Source organism: Pseudophryne corroboree, chromosome 2 (genome assembly GCF_028390025.1).
Source record: "Pseudophryne corroboree isolate aPseCor3 chromosome 2, aPseCor3.hap2, whole genome shotgun sequence".
NCBI lineage: Eukaryota > Metazoa > Chordata > Amphibia > Anura > Myobatrachidae > Pseudophryne > Pseudophryne corroboree.
In genome coordinates, this window is record NC_086445.1 from 200,737,788 (window position 1) to 200,759,394 (window position 21,607).

At 42.9% G+C, this 21,607-nt stretch overlaps 1 protein-coding gene across 9 annotated transcripts in view; it reads right to left on the bottom strand.

The window, feature by feature from the left end:
* Positions 1–5,923: 5,923 nt before the first annotated feature.
* Positions 5,924–21,607, bottom strand: part of HDAC7 (histone deacetylase 7) — a 614,661-nt gene continuing 598,977 nt past the window's right edge. For 6 of the 9 annotated variants that reach the window (XM_063952225.1, XM_063952227.1, XM_063952226.1 and 3 more), the window contains 5 exons: positions 21,321–21,439; positions 21,057–21,190; positions 11,261–11,345; positions 8,445–8,595; positions 5,924–7,347 (listed from right to left, as the gene is read on the bottom strand). In XM_063952225.1, the coding sequence (XP_063808295.1) occupies positions 7,299–7,347; positions 8,445–8,595; positions 11,261–11,345; positions 21,057–21,190; positions 21,321–21,439 (538 nt within the window). In that variant the 3' untranslated portion in view covers positions 5,924–7,298. Of the gene's footprint in view, positions 7,348–8,444; positions 8,596–11,260; positions 11,346–13,507; positions 13,664–21,056; positions 21,191–21,320; positions 21,440–21,607 lie in introns of those variants that run through there. The other 3 variants (XM_063952228.1, XM_063952230.1, XM_063952231.1) reach the window with 3 other exon arrangements.

Here is a 21,607-nt window from a genome sequence, read left to right on the forward strand (position 1 = left end):
GGAGTGTGTGGGTTAGTGTGGGCGCAATGGCGCACAGCTGCAGTGCTGTGCGCTACCTCATATGAAGACAGGAGTCTTCTGCCGCCGATTTTGACGTCTTCTTGCTTCAACCCGCCGGCTTCTGACTTCTGGCTCTGCGAGGGGGACGGCGGCGCGGCTCCGGGAACGGACGACAAGGTCAGGTCCTGTGTTCGATCCCTCTGGAGCTAATGGTGTCCAGTAGGCTAAGAAGCGCAACCTAGCCGCAGTTAGTAGGTTTGCATCTCTCCCCTCAGTCCCACGTAGCAGAGAGTCTGTTGCCAGCAGAAGCTCTCTGAAAATAAAAAACCTAACTAAAATACTTTCTTATTAGCAAGCTCAGGAGAGCTCACTAAAATGCACCCAGCTCTGTCCGGGCACAGATTCTAACTGAGGTCTGGAGGAGGGGCATAGAGGGAGGAGCCAGTGCACACCAGTAGTACTAAATCTTTCTTAGAGTGCCCAGTCTCCTGCGGAGCCCGTCTATTCCCCGTGGTCCTTACGGAGTCCCCAGCATCCACTAGGACGTTAGAGAAAAGTATTTGGACAGCTACCGATTGTGCAAGTTGACCCACTTAAAAAGATGAGAGAGGTCTGTAATTTCCATCATAGGTACACTTCAACTGTGAGAGACAGAATCTGAAAAAAAAAAAAAAAAATAGGAAATCACATTGTTTGATTTTTAAACAATTTGTATATTCTTGCGGAAAATAAATATTTGGACAATCAAAAAGTTTAACTCAATACTTTGTAATATAACCTTGGTTGGCAATTACAGAGGTCAAATGTTTCCTATAGTTCTTGACCAGGTTTGCACACTGTAGCAGGTATTTTGGCCCACTCTTCCATGCAGATCTTCTCTAGATCCGTCATGTTTTGGGGCTGTCACCGGGCAAAACGTACTTTCAACTCCCTCCACAGATTTTCTATTGGGTTGAGGTCTGGAGACTGGCTAGGCCCCTGCAGGACCTTGAAATGCTTCTTACGGAGCCACTCCTTAGTTGTCCGGGCGGTGTGTTTGGGGTCATTGTCATGCTGGAAGACCCAGCCACGTTCCACCTTCAATGCTCTTACTGAGGGAAGGAGATTTTTGCCCAAAACCTCACAATACATGGACCCATTCATCCTCTCAATAGGGATCAGTCATCCTGTCCCCTTTGCAGAAAAGTAGCCCCAAAGCATGATGTTTCCACCCCCATGCTTCACAGTGGGTATGGAGTTCTTGGGATGCCATTCATCATTCTTCTCCCTCCAAACATGGAGAGTGGAGTTCATACCAAAAAGTTTGATTTTGCTCTCATCTGACCACATTACATTCTCCCAATCCTCCTCTGGATCATCCAGATGGTCACTGGCAAACTTTAGATGGGCCTGGACATGTGCTGGCTTAAGCAGGGGGACCTTTTCGGGCACTGCAGGATTTCAATCCATGACGACGTAGTGTGTTACTAATGGTAACCTTTGTGACTGCGGTCCCAGCTCTCTTGAGGTCATTGGCCAGGTCCGCCCGTGTAGTTCTGGGCTGATTCCTCACCGTTCTCAAGATCATTGATACCCCACGAGGTGAGATCTTGCATGGAGCCCCAGGTCGAGGGAGATTGTCAGTGATCTAGTATTTCTTCCATTTTTTAATAATTGCTCCAACAGTTGATCTCTTCTCACCAAGCTGCTTGCCTATTGTCGAGTAGCTCATCCCAGCCTTGTGCAGCTCTACAATTTTGTCCCTGGTGTCCTTAGACAGCACTCTGGTCTTGGCTATGGTGGAGAGGTAGCAGTCTGACTGTTTTAGGGGGTGGACAGGTGTCTTTTATACAGATAACCAGTTTAAACAGGTGCCATTAATACAGGTAACTAGTGGAGGATAGAAGAGCTTCGTAAAGAAGAAGTAACAGGTCTGTGAGAGGCAGAAATCTTGCTGCTTGGTAGGTGTCCAAATATTTATTTTCCACAAAAATATACAAGTAAATTGTTGTGTTACTTGTTGTTTAAAAATCATAAAATGTTCCTGTTCCTGGTTTTTTATTTCAGATTCTGTCTCTCACAGGTGAAGTGTACCTATGATGGAAATTACAGACCTCTCATCTTTTTAAGTGGGTCAACTACCACAATCTGTGGCTGTCCAAATACTTTTTTGCCCCACTGTGTGTGTGTGTGTGTGTGTGTGTGTGTGTGTATGTATATATAGACACACACACACATATATATATATATATATATATATATACACATACAGAGAATAGGGTGGTGTCTAAGGGAGCTAAACCCAAAGATATCTTCCAGGATTTGACCACAATTCACTTTAAAAATATTTTTTATATATATTTATATAAAAGTATTCAACAATCACAGTGAATAACAAATGGCTGACATAATCAAAAATGCAGACATCAGATATGGACACCGTATATTGCGGATAATTAGTTGGTCCAATGTGGATTTCTTAATTAGTACATATCCGATGTTCTTATATTCGAACCAGAAATCCAACGCGTTTCGTCCAACTGGACTTTATCAGGGGTTCAATATCAAATACAAGTCGGAAGAACATAAAGGAATGGATGATCAATTAATGATCGTATTAATCCCACATCAATAAAACAGGCTTTGCAATAACAGATGTAATAAAGAGTACGCTGATTCCACAGGTAGGTATGTGTTGAGTATGCCAACTCAGTAAGGCAAACAGTAATACAATAATGCTGAGTTCGGTATGAGCCATAATTTTGTTTTCGTGGATAATCCTCAGCAGGAAGAGTGGCTTCTCCTAGTCAGCAGTCTTATATATATATATATACACACACACACACACACACACACACATATATACACACACACACAGGTTGGGCCTCCGTGTGTATATATATATATATATATCTGTCTATCTTTGTCTCATATATATGTATATATATATATATATATCTGTCTATCTATCTTTGTCTCATATATATATATATATATATACACACACACACACACACAGTGTATGTATATATATATATATATATATATATATATATATGCAAACAAATCTAGAAAACCACAGCACTCACCACCCCAGAAGCGGGGTGCAATGTCTGCACTCACCAGTCATAGGGTGGGGTGCATGCAGCCCATGGCCACCAACCCAAATACAACCAAGCAGAAATATATATACTGTATATATCTCTCTCTCGTTCTTATATATATATATATATATATATATATATATATAAATATAAAAACACTGCATTCTTCTGGCACTCAGTGGCCCTTCGAATTCACAACCAGCAACTGCGGTATGTGTCACACAACGGTGGCACTCCGGATGAACAGAGGCAAAATTCACAACTACATATGTACTTTACAATGTATCAGTGCTTTTAATGCACTTTCATCAGGTTAAGCAAAGCTTTGCCTAACCTGACAAAAGCGCAATAAAAAGGTTGAAATGTTGTATAGTACGTATGCAGTTGTGAATTTCTGCTGTGTGTAGACTTGTATTTTTGTTCAATACCCTCTAAAGGTAAAATACGGTCATACAGTACTAAATCAGATTGTATTGTTCATGTCAATTTTACAGATTCCTATAGAAAAGTAGAGTAACGCTATAAAAATACCCTAAACATTTAAAGTAAAAGTTCTGCGTAAACATACACATAGTTTCAAGGAAAAAAACATGTTTTATTGCTGAAATTTCATTTTTTTTTTTTTACAAAAAAAATATATAAAGATATATATATATTTATAATTTTCTTCTAGACAAAACTGGAGGTCCGAATCTCAAGCTATCCATAACATCAAAGTGGTAAGAAACAAGATGCCTTCATTGAGAAACCAACTCCCTTTAGTGGGGACATTGGATTTCTTATTTTATACAACACCAAAAGTAGAAGCCCTTGGAACAGGCTAATTCATTGAATAAGCACTATTTACAGTATCACTTGTGCCCTCTTCCCGTTGCTATCTTTGGTGCAGAGCAGATTTCTTTTTGGTTGTAATAAGGATTGAATTTCCCCTTTACATTTGAAAGCCAGCATTACATTGAAATCAATTTACTGCAATTAAATTCGCCTTTGGATCATGTACACAAATATCTTAAAATCACTTTCCTGTCCCTTCTGTAGCGGTCTGCAACAAAAGATTTCTCTCTCGTCATTCTCCAACGGACTTTTTGCAAGCAACATTTTGTGCTAATCTAGCTCATCTCATGTGGGTTTTGTTTAGCAACTGTCCTCTATAGGTTTGAAAATGGCGACCTCTAGTGGTATGTAGAAGACTAGCAGCCTTGTGCATTTAGTAGCATGTCCATCGTTACACAATAAACTGAATTGAGGGAATTGCCTAAGTAAATGACACAAACTAGTATAAATGCTAATTGAAATCTAATATATTACAGGCCCTTTATCAACTCAGATTTATTTGTGAATGCAAATAAATGGGCAATTGGTATAGTGAAATTGGTTTGTTTCTGCACATATTTGCCAAAGGTGCTTCGTTTATTTGCTAATCAAATATTGCGCTGTGAGAAATATATCAACTAGGTAGTTATTATTGATTATCTGCAACAACAGTGACTTCAGAGGAGAGTGTGGATTTAATGTTAGGTTTCATATACTAAGCAAAATACGGATTACAAAACTATTTAAGCTTTTTTTTTTAAAAAAGGGCTAGATTGGATATTATCCTTGAGAATTACACAAAATTCAGTTTTGTGGGCCTAAACGTGGAGTGATGAACGGTTAAACCGAGCAGAATTAACATGTTATTGTAATGCAGAGTTTGATGGAAGGATCTTTTGTATGTACATCCCAAAACATTGAAATTCAAATACACATTATCTTAATTTTACGAGTATTTAAATTTTGAATAGCACATTAAATGTTTGTTTAGTCTAGTCCCAGGTTATATTTTCCCCTGACCTTTGTGCTACTTTTACACATCCTTGACAATTTCAGTGAAGTCATTATAATCAGAACATTTTTTATTTTTTAACCTTCAAATATTTTAGTTACCGGTCCCAAAATCAAACACCCACAGACAATAAGAAAATGAACAACCCAGAATGTTGTGTTAGATATAGAAACTGCCCTTGTGAGAGGATTCCTAGTGTGTCAGTGTGCTATTACCTCCTCAAATAGTTCTTCTTACAGGGGGTAACGCTTTATTATGTGGCAAGGCATTCCAAGAGGTTCAAGATTAAACACAAAACTTTATCTAGTCCAGATGTTGGCAAATATTAAAAGATAAAACACATTTTTCCTGGTGTCTATAATTTTTAGAGGTAAAATGCAGTGCCGTCCCTTTTTTGACACATAGATGAGTTATAGATCTGATACAATTTGTGGCTTTGAATGTGAAAAGCGGAGTAACAAAACGAGGGAGAAGCGGTTCTGAGCCCAAGAGAGAGGAATAAAATTCCCCACTTGTGTTTGATCTGTAGGACCCCGTGAGCTAAGGATTTAGCCAGCTGTTTGCTTTGATTTACAATTCAGCGGCGAACGCTTATGCGAGTCATCACACCTGACAAGGGTATGAAATGCGGTTGGGGAAAAGGTACAGATTATTATTTTTCTTTTTCCCTTAAATTACTTCAAAAGACCTTTAAGACCTATGAGACTGACAGGTACTGTGGATGCAGCTAGCAAAATATCTGGCGGTGGATGAAAGGAAAACAGCGCGCGGTACCAGTGTAAATCCCGCTGCCTGCTCCCTAATCCCACTGATTCTTAACAGGACTTGTATATCAGATAAACCCATAGGACACTTGTCACGTGGCGCAAAATCACTATAAGTCAAACAATAATGAGCGGCTGTATTTTAGATGCTACTGATTCATTTAGCATGTTGTGTAGTGCTTAAACAAAAACTGAGTTACACTGCTCTTCCTGTCACTATAGCAGTAAAAAAAACGTACATGACTTGAAAATTAAATATACAAAACACATAATAGGTTTATTTTCATTGAGCTGGAATTAGCATCTGGGTCATGTATTCAAAAATGTAAGGAGTCATTAAGTGGCTTAATGTAAACCCCGTAAGACCTTAACCCTCAGTGGCTAAGGCACTATAGGGGTCCTAAAAAAGTGCATCTATGTGGACAGTTCATATCTTACCTTGGACAATTGCAATGATCTGTACTGTGGTACTACAATTAGACAATTTGTCATATAACATGGAAAATCAGAAACAAGAAATTACCAACACAGAAAAGGTCTTACAACTTATTGTAATATCTGCACCATATAAGCCATGTAACCCTCCCCACCTAATGCATATGGGAATGTGAAACAGACTTATTGCAAAGTTTGTTCCCAATGTCTCATTAAGCATATATTTTACAGCAGAAGGGTCCATTCCAATCTTCTTTCTACATAGCCCGTTAGAAGTTGACATGTGATATTTAAATGTCCTCATCCTGTTTGTTGTGTGTGAGGGTGTCTCACCCATAGTGCAAATGAACAACACAAAATCCATTCATCCAAGTAGGGATTAGTGGTCATCAGGAATATCTAGAAAACAAAAAGGCATTTTCTCTATTTTTCCAGCTGTGCCAGGCACCTATTGTTCCATTGCATTAAATGTGTATGTCTAAAATCCTGAATCTCCAGTGGATTGTCTACATGAAGTGTCTACTATACAGAAATGTCCACCTTGCAGGGTGCCATTTTGAAGTCCATTGTTAATTGCAGTTCTTCCAGAAACGTGATGCATGTTCATACAGTTCAGTTTGGCATTAAGCACGGTTGTCACATTTCCAGCAAACCAATTCTATATTATCTCCACCCAATCCGGAGCTTGGTAGGTAAACTACCAGAGCATAAGCGGTGGTGTAATGTTAAAAGTTGGACCACAACTACCAGTAGATCAAGGCGGGAAGCCACATAAAAGGTGTCATGGGTTCATCTCCTCAGGTTCTGTACAGGTATTGTGTTTCTTGGGCAACGTGGACAGCGTCACTGGTAGTTATTTCAGTCTTCCTCTATCACAGCCATCATCTCACCTGAGTGATATCTTTGGTCAAGTGTAGCAATCCTCTCTGGGCATAACCGCAGTCCTAAGAAGGCAGCACATTTATGTAGCAACCTATGTGCTCAGGCAACTAATGGAAATTCTTTTATTTATTTATTTTAGTTTCAGGCAAAATTCCATATTGATCATACTTCTAAAGTGGTACTTGATGGCCAATGGCTTGATGCGCTTTCGTAATGAACTCACAGGTCTGGAACAAAGTCACCACTGTATGAAGTAAGAGCAGCAGCTTAAACCAGTCCACTATTATGGAGAACATCAACTTTCCCTTGTCATAGACTCATGGGTCCGTCCTCCTCCATCGGCTCTTCCTGGGGCTCACTGCAAAAAATGAAATATTACTATATGCTTTTTCTTGCTTTGTACTATTTATTTCTATTTACACTTTCCAAACACAGATGCTTATTTGACATTAGAACAATCATGCATTGAAAAATAGAAATGTGTTTAGTAGAGACTATGGTCCAAATGTTAATAGGCTGTGATTTGTGGCAAGTGCCGAGATTTAGTCACGAGATATAAAGCAGCAATTTTTTAAAGGCAAACCCAACCTGGCCTTTAATTTATTTATTTAAATGCTGCTTTAAATCTATCGGCTAAATGTCCAAAGTCTCGATAAACACCTGCTGCAAATCACAGCTCATTACATTTAAGCCTCTGTATGAGAAACTGATCACAGACTATCAAAGGATGCGCAAGAGATTGCATTGTACCCCCAGCAATCTTCAAAGGTAAAGATAAATACTTTTGGCCTGATTCCAAGTTGTACATATTTCAGAGTTGCAATTACTGGTTGTGGCCTGCATTTACAACTTTGAACAACTAAGAGTGATTAAGAGTTAGTGGCATCTCAATTGCTTCTCGCATATGGCTGCATGGACCTTGCTGGGTGGTAACAGGGCATTTGCCTATAGAAGTAGTTTCCCATGGGCAGTTCGCAGTTCTATAGACAGAGTTGTGGGCTATTCATAGGTAGCATATGCAGAAAGGTCTCTAATTTCAGTCGGATCTCCCGCGCTAAGGATGGCGCTAGCGCACATGCAGATAGTAGTGACAACAGCTGGGGGAGGTGCAGTCGCTTGGATACAGCCAAGAAAGAATACAAGCAAATATGTGCATGAGCTTTCAGATTGCTGGAAGAGCTCCGAATTGCGACCACATTACGTGCGGCTCAGAAGCAGACCCTTTGTATCACTGCTCTGTAGGCCAGAAGACAATGCAGTACAGGTAATTGAAAGACTGTAAACATTGTTATATTTACAGTCAAATGTTTTCTGAGGGCCCATTGGGGCCAGTGACTACCAAATGGACTTGGAGGGCTAAACAAGTGCAGGGGACAAAAGATCTATATTCGGGATAAAAACAAATACATCTGTAATAAAATGTATATTATTTAACAATAATAAAAAAAACCTTACTTGTTCCCAGCTGTTACCAATTGATTTCTGCCCACTGACAAAGAGGCTAGAGCGGTCACAGTATCCACCTCATCCCGGTCATGTTTCTGGGCTTCTAGTAGAGAATATCCAACCTTAGTGGCAAAACGTTTGACAGACGTCCAGTATTTACCTGCAACAAAGAACCTCCTGATTACAGTGCACTACACAATTGCCAAGGTCTTTACTCCTAAATCATTACCAGCACTTTACATGAGGTGATATATAGAGCATTATAAACACTTAATGTGTACACACCGAATAATAAAGTAAGAAGAATATGAAGGCTGTTAGTTTAGGGTCTTAATAAACATAGCACAAGAGGCAACATATCTGTCTGCACAGGCATATAGACACATAACGGGGGAAAACAGGATGTGGAGGCCTTGGTTACTCCTTAATTAGAGACAGATATTAAATAGGCTTTGCAGTGACTCACTTATTCCTTTTAAACAGTGCACTGAAGTCCCCCAAATAACCCATTTGGAACATTTTTATATTTACACAAAGTGTAACTTTGGACTGTGTGGCTAGGCTCTGGATACTGAATCATTGAGATTTTGACATTTGAGACAATCTGATTTAGAAAAAAAAAAATCAACACACCTGTCTGCTACACTGTAATGGAGAGTGCAAGACCACAGGTACAGAAGTATTTCCCAAAACTGCCAAACGAGGATTGCAAAATACAAGACATACCAGCATTGTCTAAACCATTATGGCTATAGGGGATACATACGATATCCTGGCGTATGGGATGCCGGCAGTCATATGACCGATATTGGCATCCCGAAATATGTACATCCCCCTCCCTGCAGCCAGACCCTAACCCTCCCAGGGGGTGCCTAAACCTAACCCCCCCTTCTTGCAGCTTAAACCTAACCCTCCCGCCCCCTAAATTCCCCTCTCCCCCTTCCTCCCCTGGGATGGGGGTGCCTAACCTGGGATTCTGGTGTCGGCATTCCGATTGGCGGGATGCAGAACGCCGGGATCCTGAACGGATCCCAGTTATGGCGCAGGTGTTGTATTGTGCCACACATATTGGACATCATTTACACCCCAAAATGCATGTAAAAATAGCTATTTACGCCCATTTGTTGAAGCGTAAGCATCGCAAGATAGGTGCACAGTTTACAACAGGCTCAGGTCATATGCAATTACTCATGCTATTAAAGTATTTGTTTTACTTGTAAAATAAGCATTCGCCATTAGGTTTCAATAACACGTAGAGCCTCTCTAATACAGCAGCAAGCACATCTCATGTATGGAAAGTGATGAGTACAGCGCACCCAGAACTGCAGAATATATGCACGAACCGTGAGGAAAGCACCAATCAGCTTAGAGATGAACTGGCAATCAGCCAGTCAGAAGCGGCTAGCTGGTCATCATTAGTGTATACTTGCACCTGAACTCAGCTACCTGCAACTCTACTGTTACTGGCCTATGCTAACTCGCCCCTACACTTGTCTCACCTCAAGTATATGCATAGGCACATGGCCTGTTCCCTGTGCTGGAGCAGAGGGATTCTATTCTACACAAGCTGGCGCAAGTTCAACTCCTCATCTACCCCTACAAGTAGATATTTGGTGCAGCAATGTGCACTCTGAGCTCATTCCATAAATTAAAACTTAGTGTGGCGTATAGCGCCAGCCACACAAACCATACCACATTCCCTTATGCAGGCAGTAGAATGGGCGTGGGAAGTGTGGCACAATCCGATATATCGCTTTCACTTTCAATGTGCCTTCACTGGTCTCCATATGCGAGTATGTCACATAGAGGCTGTGCAGATGTCACCCAGCCTCCATGACATAACTGGATGTTACGGTTCTGTATCTTCATACTAATGTGCTGATAAATGGAACTAAGTGTAATAGGTTTTAGCATTGGTATTTATGCTAATCCCACATGCTGCCACCAAGGAGTGAAATTATGATATTAAATGAAAGTAGATCATTTAACAACTAATTACCTATTAAACTAGACTTTGTTAAGATGCTGCCAAATTATCAGCTTGCAAAGTCACCTACAAATTCCCCTGCTACGATCATGACACAGGCATCAATTGATTTAAGAGTGTCAAATGAATACGGTTTAAAAAAACAACCCACACAATTCATATAAAGGGAAGTGGGGGTGGGGGGGGGGAAGGTGTAGAATTGTTTTCGATAGCTCCCAGTTATGACCAAGAGAAGAAGATAAACATTCCCGAATTAACCAGACACGTGTATATAGAATTCATTTTCTTCTTCTTTTCGAAGACAATAGGGATGTTTACATTTGAAAGTACAGGAAAGGAGCTTTAATTAGTTTCAGAATTCAGTGGGATAACACAGCTACAGCTTATACAATACAACCATAACACCCAGATCATCCTTACCTCCACAAGTGAATACTGCAAGGGTGGGGAAGGCTGCGGTTTGAATACTTGCAGGGTTCTGCTGAAAGCTTTCACTGGTTCTTTCCAAATTGGCTACTCAAGACATATTTTAGAGTCGATTCTATAGCTGCTGAATTCTCATTAAGTTCTGGTATTAATTGAAATGAGAACTCAGCAACATTTGTGAGTGATTTATAACGAGAAGCCTTGTGACAAGCTCTTAGAAGTTATGTCTTCCAGATTTATGTGTAGGAAAGACTTTCTGTGCTTCCCAGCTGCAAGTACTTGCCACGCACTATAGTACAGAGAACTGCGTGGCAGACGGCTTTCACTGATAGAGGCGATTCCACTTCCAAAAACGAGGCCACCTCCTCCCTTAACTGATAAAAAAAAACCAAAAATAAAACACGTGACTCACTCTGAACTTGAATGACAGTTTCCAAGGACCGCACAGCATTGGGATTGGGCCTCTGCCGCAGGATCTCTTCAGGGAACAGACCCAGCTAGAAATGAAAAGGAGAATGTTATGGGGATGGAGATTATGCACAAAAACATTGTTCTACAGTAAGTAGGACTGGATGTCCCTTGTATACAGAATAAACCAAACTCTACTGCTGTCATGCTAAAAGGTAACGCATTCAAGATAATAAACTCAAGTATATATCTGCAATACACGGAGGTCTGTACCTTTAAACATTAAACATTGGTCTCCACACTTTGGAGAGAGATTAAAGTGTAGTAGTTCCTCAAACCAACCAATCAGCTTATGTTAAAAGGGCAGACTATTTATTTATTTATTATTTATTTATTAACAGTTTCTTATATAGTGCATTAAATTCCATGGCGCTTTACAATTGGACAAGATGATAAAACAAAACTGGGTAATAACAAACAGTGAGCGTAAGGAAGGCCCTGCTCACAAGCTTACAATCTATAGGGAACCAGGCATTGATACACAAGGATAGGTGATATCTATTGCATAGTTGTCCACCAGATTACAAAGGTTCTTGGTGGGCTGCATGATATCACATCACATCATTGATGAACCAGGGTCAGAAGGAAGGGAAAGTGAAGACAGAGAAAATATGTGGAGGATATGTGTGGACTGTACAGAATGGACATAATTGGATAGGAAAGCTTATGAAGGTTGAGTGAGCGGTTCTAGAATGTGAAAAGCTAGCCTGAAGAGGTGAGTTTTCAAGGAACGCTTGAAGGGTTTGGAGACTAGGGGAGAGTCTTACTGTGCGTGGTATGGCATTCCACAGAGTGGGTGCAGCCTGAACAAAGTCCTGCAATCGTGCATGGGAGCAAGCAATGAGTGCGGATGAGAGACGTAGATCTTGCAAAGAGTGGAGAGGTCGGGTTGGGAGATATTTTGAATAAGTAAAGAGATGTACATTGGTGTAGTTTGGTTAATGGCCTTGTGTGTGAGTAAAAGTATTTTATATTGAATACGACAGAATACAGGCAACCAATGGAGGGACCGACAGAGTGGATCTGCAGCCAATGAATGTCTAGCGAGGAAGATTAGTCTCGCAGCTGCATTCAGAATGGATTGTAGTGATGAGAGTCTTTTTGGTAAGACCAGTAAGAAGACTACTGCAAAAATCAATGCGGGAGATAATGAGAGCATGGATTAGAGCTTTTGCAGTGTCTTGTGTAAGGTATGGTCGTATTTTGTATATGTTTTTTAGATGCATGTAACATGATTTTGATACAGATTAATTGTGGGGAGTAAAGGACAGTTCTGAGTCAAGTATGACACCTAGGCAGCGAGCTTGTGGGGTAGGACTGATTGTTGAGTTCTCAACATTGATAGAGATATCAGGTTGGTAACTACTATTGGCCGGTGGAAAAATTATTAACTCTGTTTTGGAAATATTAAGTTTGAGGTGGCGAGATGACATCCAAGATGAAACGGCAGAAAGGCATTCAGTGACACAGACCAATACTGATGGTGACAAATCTGGGGAGTATAGATTGGAGTATAACTTGTGTACAGATGATACTGAAATCCAAAAGAGCTGATCAGTTTACAGAGAGATGAGGTGTAGATTGAGAAAAGCAGAGGACCCAAGACCGAGCCTTGCGTACTCCAACTGAAAGAGGTAGCGAAGAGGAGGTTCAGATTCAGAGAAGTTAACACTGAAGTAGCGATTAGATAGGTAGAATAGGAACCAAGAGAAGGCTGCGTCTTGAAGACCTAGGGATTGTAGTGTTTGTATGAGAAGAGAATGGTCAATAGTGTCAAAAGCAGCAGGGAGATATAGAAGAATAAAAATTGAGTAATGGCCTTTAGACTTTGCAGTGACAAGATCATTCACTACTTTAGTCAGTGTTGTCTCTGTGGAGTGTTGGGAAAGAAAGCCTGACTGAAGCGACTCCAATAAATTGTTTGAATTAAGAAAGTGTGTGAGGCGAGTGTAGGCAAGTCTCTCAAGTAGCTTGGAGGGGAATGGGAGCTGAGAGATGGGACGGTAGTTTGAGAGAGAGTTAGGGTCAGAATTTAGTTTTTTGCTGAATGGGAGTAATCACTGCATGCTAGAACAGTTAAAGAAAGATACCAGGAGAGAGAGAGAGAGAGAGAGAGAGAGAAAGATACCAGGAGAGAGAGAGAGAGAGAGAGAGAGAGATTACAGATCTTAGTTAAGGTTGGGATGAGCACAGGAGACAGATTTACTTACTTGTGAGGGTATAGGCTCAAGAGGGGAGGAAGTAGAGTAGCAGGATGAGAAGAGTGTTGACACTTCATCTTCACTTGTGGAATTAAATGAAGAGAGAGTGTCAGAGGGTTCAGGTAGAGAATTGAGCGGGTCACTGGCTGAGGAAGAGCATAACATTTCATATCGGATCTTATCAATCTTGTCCTATATGGGCCAAGTGGTTATTATCTGCCATCAAATTCTATGTTTCTATGTTATTTATCTAAAACCATCTTTGAAATGATGGAAGTTGATTGGCTGCTCTGGACAACTACTACACTTTATATCTCTCCAAGGCTTCATACATCTCATCCTACATATTTACATTTGCCACACATTATTATAATATAAATTAAATTTTTATTTTAGTTATGTAGTTTAACTACAAATATAGAAAATAGAGAGGAATGCTGGACATATAAACTTTGCACTTGTTACAGCCACAACAGACAGCTCAGACACTCAGGCAATCAAATCAGATATCCTGTAGCTGCCATCAGTCGCTGCCATTCAAATAGCTAAGAAATGCTACAGTTGTCCAGGGTGCCCAACTGCTAGGTAAGCAATTCTTACGCACCAATCACAAAATACAGAGTCCCATCCTGCTAGTTTTTACATAAAACTGAAAAAATAAGAATTTACTTACCGATAATTCTATTTCTCGGAGTCCGTAGTGGATGCTGGGGTTCCTGAAAGGACCATGGGGAATAGCGGCTCCGCAGGAGACAGGGCACAAAAAAGTAAAGCTTTTACCAGATCAGGTGGTGTGCACTGGCTCCTCCCCCTATGACCCTCCTCCAGACTCCAGTTAGGTACTGTGCCCGGACGAGCGTACACAATAAGGGAGGCAATTTGAATCCCGGGTAAGACTCATACCAGCCACACCAATCACACCGTACAACTTGTGATCTAAACCCAGTTAACAGTATGATAACAGAAAGAGCCTCTTAAAGATGGCTCCTTAACAATATAACCCGAATTTGTTAACAATAACTATGTACAGTATTGCAGATAATCCGCACTTGGGATGGGCGCCCAGCATCCACTACGGACTCCGAGAAATAGAATTATCGGTAAGTAAATTCTTATTTTCTCTATCGTCCTAAGTGGATGCTGGGGTTCCTGAAAGGACCATGGGGATTATACCAAAGCTCCCAAACGGGCGGGAGAGTGCGGATGACTCTGCAGCACCGAATGAGAGAATTCCAAGTCCTCTTTTGCCAGGGTATCAAATTTGTAGAATTTTACAAACGTGTTTTCCCCCGACCACGTAGCTGCTCGGCAGAATTGTAATGCCGAGACCCCTCGGGCAGCCGCCCAAGATGAGCCCACCTTCCTTGTGGAATGGGCCTTAACAGATTTAGGCTGTGGCAGGCCTGCCACAGAATGAGCAAGTTGAATTGTGTTACAAATCCAACGAGCAATCGTCTGCTTAGAAGCAGGGGCACCCAACTTGTTGTGTGCATATAGTATCAACAGCGAGTCAGATTTTCTGACTTCAGCCGTCCTTGAAATGTATATTTTTAAGGCTCTGACAACGTCCAACAACTTGGAGTCCTCCAAGTCGCCAGTGGCCGCAGGCACCACAATAGGTTGGTTCAGGTGAAACGCTGATACCACCTTAGGGAGAAAATGCGGACGAGTCCTCAGTTCTGCCCTATCCGAATGGAAGATTAGATAAGGGCTTTTATAAGATAAAGCCGCCAATTCAGATACTTTCCTGGCGGAAGCCAGGGCCAGTAACATAGTCACTTTCCATGTGAGATATTTAAAATCCACCTTTTTCAATGGTTCAAACCAATGGGATTTGAGGAAATCTAAAACTACATTTAGATCCCACGGTGCCACCGGAGGCACCACAGGAGGCTGTATATGCAGTACTCCTTTAACAAAAGTCTGTACCTCAGGAACTGAGGCCAATTCTTTTTGGAAGAATATTGACAGGGCCGAAATTTGAACCTTAATAGATCTCAATTTGAGACCCATAGACAATCCTGATTGTAGGAAATGTAGGAAACGACCCAGTTGAAATTCCTCCGTCGGAACACTCCGATCCTCGCACCACGCGACATATTTTCGCCAAATGCGGTGATAATGTTTCGCGGTGACTTCCTTCCTTGCCTTAATCAAGGTAGGAATGACTTCTTCTGGAATGCCTTTCCCTTTTAGGATCTGGCGTTCAACCGCCATGCCGTCAAACGCAGCCGCGGTAAGTCTTGAAAGAGACAGGGACCCTGTTGTAGCAGGTCCCTTCTCAGAAGTAGAGGGCACGGGTCGTCCGTGACCAACTCTTGAAGTTCCGGGTACCAAGTCCTTCTTGGCCAATCCGGAGCCACTAGTATTGTTCTTACTCCTCTTCACCGTATAATCTTCAATACCTTTGGTATGAGAGGCAGAGGAGGAAACACATATACTGATTTGTACACCCAAGGTGTTACCAGTGCGTCCACAGCTATTGCCTGTGGATCTCTTGACCTGGCGCAATACTTGTCCAGTTTCTTGTTGAGGCGAGACGCCATCATGTCTACCATTGGTCTTTCCCAACAGTTTATTAGCATGTGGAAGACTTCTGGATGAAGACCCCCCTCTCCCGGGTGAATATCGTGTCTGCTGAGGAAGTCTGCTTCCCAGTTGTCCACGCCCGGGAAGAACACTGCTGACAGTGCTATTACGTGATTCTCCGCCCAGCGAAGAATCTTGGCAGCTTCTGCCATTGCACTCCTGCTTCTTGTGCCGCCCTGTCTGTTTACATGGGCGACCGCCGTGATGTTGTCCGACTGAATCAACACCGGTTTTCCTTGCAGGAGTGGTTCCGCCTGGCTTAGAGCATTTTAGATTGCTCTTAGTACCAGAATGTTTATGTGAAGAGACTTTTCCAGGTTCGTCCATACCCCCTGGAAGTTTCTTCCTTGTGTGACTGCTCCCCAACCTCTCAGGCTGGCGTCCGTGGTCACCAGGATCAAATCCTGTATGCCGAATCTGCGGCCCTCCAATAGATGAGCCTTTTGCAACCACCACAGAAGATATACCCTTGTCCTTGGCGACAGGGTTATTCGCAGGTGCATCTGAGGATGCGACCCTGACCATTTGTCCAACAGATCCCTTTGGAAAATTGTTGCATGGAATCTGCCGAATGGAATTGCTTCGTAAAAAGCCACCATTTTTCCCAGGACTCTTGTGCATTGATGTACAGACACCTTTCCTGGTTTTAGGAGGTTCCTGACAGGTCGGATAACTCCTTGGCTTTTTTCTCGGGAAGAAAAACCTTTTTCTGAACCGTGTCCAGAATCATCCCTAGGAACAGCAGACGTATCGTCGGAAAACAGCTGCGATTCTTGGAATATTTAGAATCCAGTCGTGCCGTCGAAGAACTACTTTAGATAGTGCTCTTCCGACCTCCAACTGTTCTCTGGAACTTGCCCTTTTTAGGTCGTGCAAGTAAGGGATAATTTAGATGCCTTTTTTCTTTGAAGAAACATCTTTTCGGCCATTACCTTGGTAAAAAGGCCCGGGGTGCCGTGGATAATTCAAACGGCATCGTCTGAAACTGATATTGACAGTTCTGTACCACGAACCAGAGGTACCCTTGATGAGAAGGACAAAATTTGGACATGGAGGTAATCCTTGATGTCCAGGGACACCATATAGTCCCCTTTTTTCCGGTTCGCTATCACTGCTCTGAGTGACTTTATCTCGATTTGAACCTTTTATGTAAGTGTTCAAAACATATTAGATTTAGACTATGTGTCACCAAGCCGTCTGGCTTCAGTACCACAATATAGTGTGGAAAAATAATACCCTTTTCCTTGTCGTAGGAGGGGTACTTTGATTATCACCTGCTGGATATACAGCTTGTGAATTGTTTCCAATGCTGCCTCCCTGTCGGAGGGAGCCGTTGGTAAAGCAGACTTCAGGAACCTGCGAGGAGAAGATGTCTCGACTCTCCAATCTTTACCCCTGGGATAATACTCGTACGATCTAGGGGTCAACTTGCGAGTGATCCCACTGCGCCCTGAGACTCTTGAGACTACCCCCCCACCTTGAGTCCGCTTGCACGGCCCCAGCGTCATGCTGAGGACTTGGCAGACGCGGTGGAGGGCTTCTTTTCCTGGGAAAGGGCTGCCTGCTGCAGTCTACTTCCCTTACCTCTATGTCTGGGCAGATATGACTGGCCTTTTGCCTGCATGCCCTCATGGGAAAGGAAAGATTGAGGCTGAAAAGACGGTGTCTTTTTTAGCTGAGATGTAACTTGGGGTAAAAAAGGTTGGATTTCCCAGCTGTTGCTGTGGTCCCCAGGTCCGATGGACCGACCCCCAAATAACTCCTTCCCTTTATACAGCAATACTTCCATCTGCCGTATGGGATCTGTATCACCTGACCACTGTCGTGTCCCTGACATCTTCTGGGAGATATGGACAACGCACTTATCTTGATGCCAGAGAGCAAATATCCCTCTGTGCATCTCACATACATATATATAGAATGCATCCTATTAAATGCTCTACATGAATAAAATATTTTCAGTCAGGGAAACCGACCAAGCCAACCCAGCACTGCATCTCCAGGCTGATGGCGATCGCTGGTCGCAGTATAACCACCGTATGTGTGTATATACTTTTTAGGATATTTTTCCAGCTTCCTATCAGCTGGCTCCTTGAGGGCGGCCGTATCTGGAGACGGTAACGCCACTTGATAAGCGTGTGAGCGCCTTATCACCCTAAGGGGTGTTTCCCAACGTACCCTAATTTCTGGCGGGAAAGGGTATAACGCCAATATTTGCTATCGGGGTAACCCTACGCATCATCACACACTTCATTTTATTTTATCTGATTCAGGAAAAACTACAGGTAGTTTTTTCACTCCCACATAATACCCTTTCTTGTGGTACTTGTAGTATCAGAAACACGTAACACCTCCTTCATTGCCCTTAACGTGTGGCCCTAATGAGAAATACGTTTGTTTATTCACCGTCGACACTGTATTCAGTGTCCGTGTCTGTGTCTGTGTCGACCGACTGAGGTAAATGGGCGTTTTTAAAACCCCTGACGGTGTTTCTGAGACGCCTGGACCGGTCCTAATAGATTGTCGGCCGTCTCATGTCGTCAACCGACCTTGCAGCGTGTTGACATTCTCACGTAATTCTCTAAATAAGCCATCCATTCCGGTGTCGACTCCCTAGAGAGTGACATCACCATTACAGGCAATTTCTCCGCCTCCTCACCAACATCGTCCTCATACATGTCGACACACACGTACCGACACACAGCACACACACCGGGAATGCTCTGACAGAGGACAGGACCCACTAGCCCTTTGGGGAGACAGAGGGAGAGTCTGCCAGCACACACCAAAAACGCTATAATTATATAGGGACAACCTTATATAAGTGTTTCTCCCTTATAGCATCTTTTATATATATACAATATCGCCAAAATCAGTGCCCCCCCTCTCTGTTTTAACCCTGTATCTGTAGTGCAGTGCAGGGGAGAGCCTGGGAGCCTTCTCTCCAGCTTTTCTGTGAGAGAAAATGGCGCTGTGTGCTGAGGAGATAGGCCCCGCCCCTTTTACGGCGGGCTCGTCTCCCGCTATTTTTGAAGTTAGGCAGGGGTTAAATATCTCCATATAGCCTCTGTGGGCTATATGTGAGGTATTTTTTGCCTCTAATAAGGTTTTTATTTGCCTCTCAGAGCGCCCCCCCCAGCGCTCTGCACCCTCAGTGACTGTTGTGTGAAGTGTGCTGAGAGGAAAATGGCGCACAGCTGCAGTGCTGTGCGCTACCTTTATGAAGACTCAGGAGTCTTCAGCCGCCGATTTTGGACCTCTTCTCTCTTCAGCGTCTGCAAGGGGGCCGGCGGCGCGGCTCCGGTGACCATCCAGGCTGTACCTGTGATCGTCCCTCTGGAGCTAGTGTCCAGTAGCCAAGCAGCAAATCCACTCTGCACGCAGGTGAGTTCACTACTTCTCCCCTAAGTCCCTCGTTGCAGTGATCCTGTTGCCAGCAGGACTCACTGTAAAGTAAAAAACCTAAGCTAAACTTTCTCTAAGCAGCTCTTTAGGAGAGCCACCTAGATTGCACCCTTCTCGTTCGGGCACAAAATCTAACTGGAGTCTGGAGGAGGGTCATAGGGGGAGGAGCCAGTGCACACCACCTGATCTGGTAAAAGCTTTACTTTTTTGTGCCCTGTCTCCTGCGGAGCCGCTATTCCCCATGGTCCTTTCAGGAACCCCAGCATCCACTTAGGACGATAGAGAAATAAGGGTGTGGTATAGAAGATCTACAATGTCTAGGTCAACGGTCATTAGGTTAACCCAATATGGGCGACATGCATTAGGTCGACACTGACAAAAGGTTGACAGGATCATAAGTTCGACACAAAAATGGCTGACACACTGTTTTGGGCATTTTTGGGGTTAGTGTGAATAGTTGTTCCATCTCGGGCAAACATTTGTAGAACCACGTTCACTCGCCTCGAGCAAGGTGTCTTGCTTCGCTCGATACAAAGTTACTAAAAGTTATGGTTTGCGACACGGATAGTCAAGGATGGAAAAAGTAAAAAAAACATAATCCTCCCTTCCCCCAAAAAAGAAAACCTGTGTAGACCATGTGTGCGTCAACCATTGCCACGTCGACCGTTGAACCTGTCAACCTTTTGTCAATGTCCACCTTTCACAGGTCAACCTTTTCTCCGTGTTGACCTTTTCTCAGTGTCGACCTAATGCATGTTGAAAATACGGGGTTGACCCCATAGGCTGTCTATACACTGGAACCCAAAAAAATTAAAACCCCACTATAAAACTAATTATTTATCCTGGTTTGGAATTGCTGGGAAGCTACTGTATAAGAACCTCCCACAAAAGTTGAGTCTTATAACCCTTTCACACTACCAAATATAACTCGGGTTATTTTGCATGTGTAAGCGCAGCAACTTGGGTTTTTGTGCAGTGTGAAAAGAGGCCAGGAGAAATAACGTGGCTTCAACCTGTGTCGCTGTGCAGTGTGAATGGGTAACCCAGGTCGATGCGACCCACAAACTGTTCACACTATAAGAAAACCGGTGCTTGAAGATGATCTCAACTCCAAGCATCAGCCCGGGGCATGTGACCGCTGACGCTGCTGACCCAGCAATAAGCCGGGTGCAGCTGCACAGTGTGAAAAGGGCAACAGCTGGGTCGCACCGTGTTGGACCCGTGTACAAGGTTCCAGGTGCGACTCGGCCTTGGCGGTGTGAAAGAGGTATTCGTTATTACCGACATTACTCCAATTACTCATTTAGCCTGGCTCAGAGTATCCAGGCTATATACAACATTACTCCCAGTGTCAACTACGTGTTGGTACCCATGGCTTCCAGCACGTTGAAATCGTAAGAGATTAGGCTGTAAGTAACAGCAGCAATGTAACAGCTGTAAGACTTTAATAAAATTCTGTAGTCACCCCAAACTGGTAACACACGCCCTCATTACAGATGTTTTACACAATTTCTATGATACTTTCCCATTAATATCTTTTGTTACCTCATTTCCCAGCAAAGCAGACACACAGGCCTCAGATGCGTCACATATAGAAGTCAGGTCGTGGCCACCTTCCAGAGCGAGCACTACACGGCCCCCAGCCAAGCTCATCAGCTGACGGGTCATGTGACCAAAGCCTAAAGGAAGAGAAGTACGAGAATTGAACCTCCTGGCAACAAAACTTCTCTGTAGGATATGAAGATGTCAGAGGAAGTCCTAACACATGTCATTAATACCTCTAAACTAAACTCTGCATGCAGCACTTACACTTAGCTGTCACTTTGTATCCTCCAAGGGGAGCTGGGTGTCCTTCTGCAGCATCAAAGCCAGCAGAAACCAAGACCACATCTGGTGAGAATTCATGAGCAATTGGCATCACCACCGTCCTGTAAAGAGAGGAAGAGAAAAAGGTCATCGCAGAACCAGAACAGGTGATATACACTATGTTACCCCCACAAATATTTTCTATTATCACCTCGCTTTTCCCATCTATGAAATAGGGCTAACAGTGACACAATATCAGAGAGAAGTAGCCCCAATAGCCGCACTGGTGT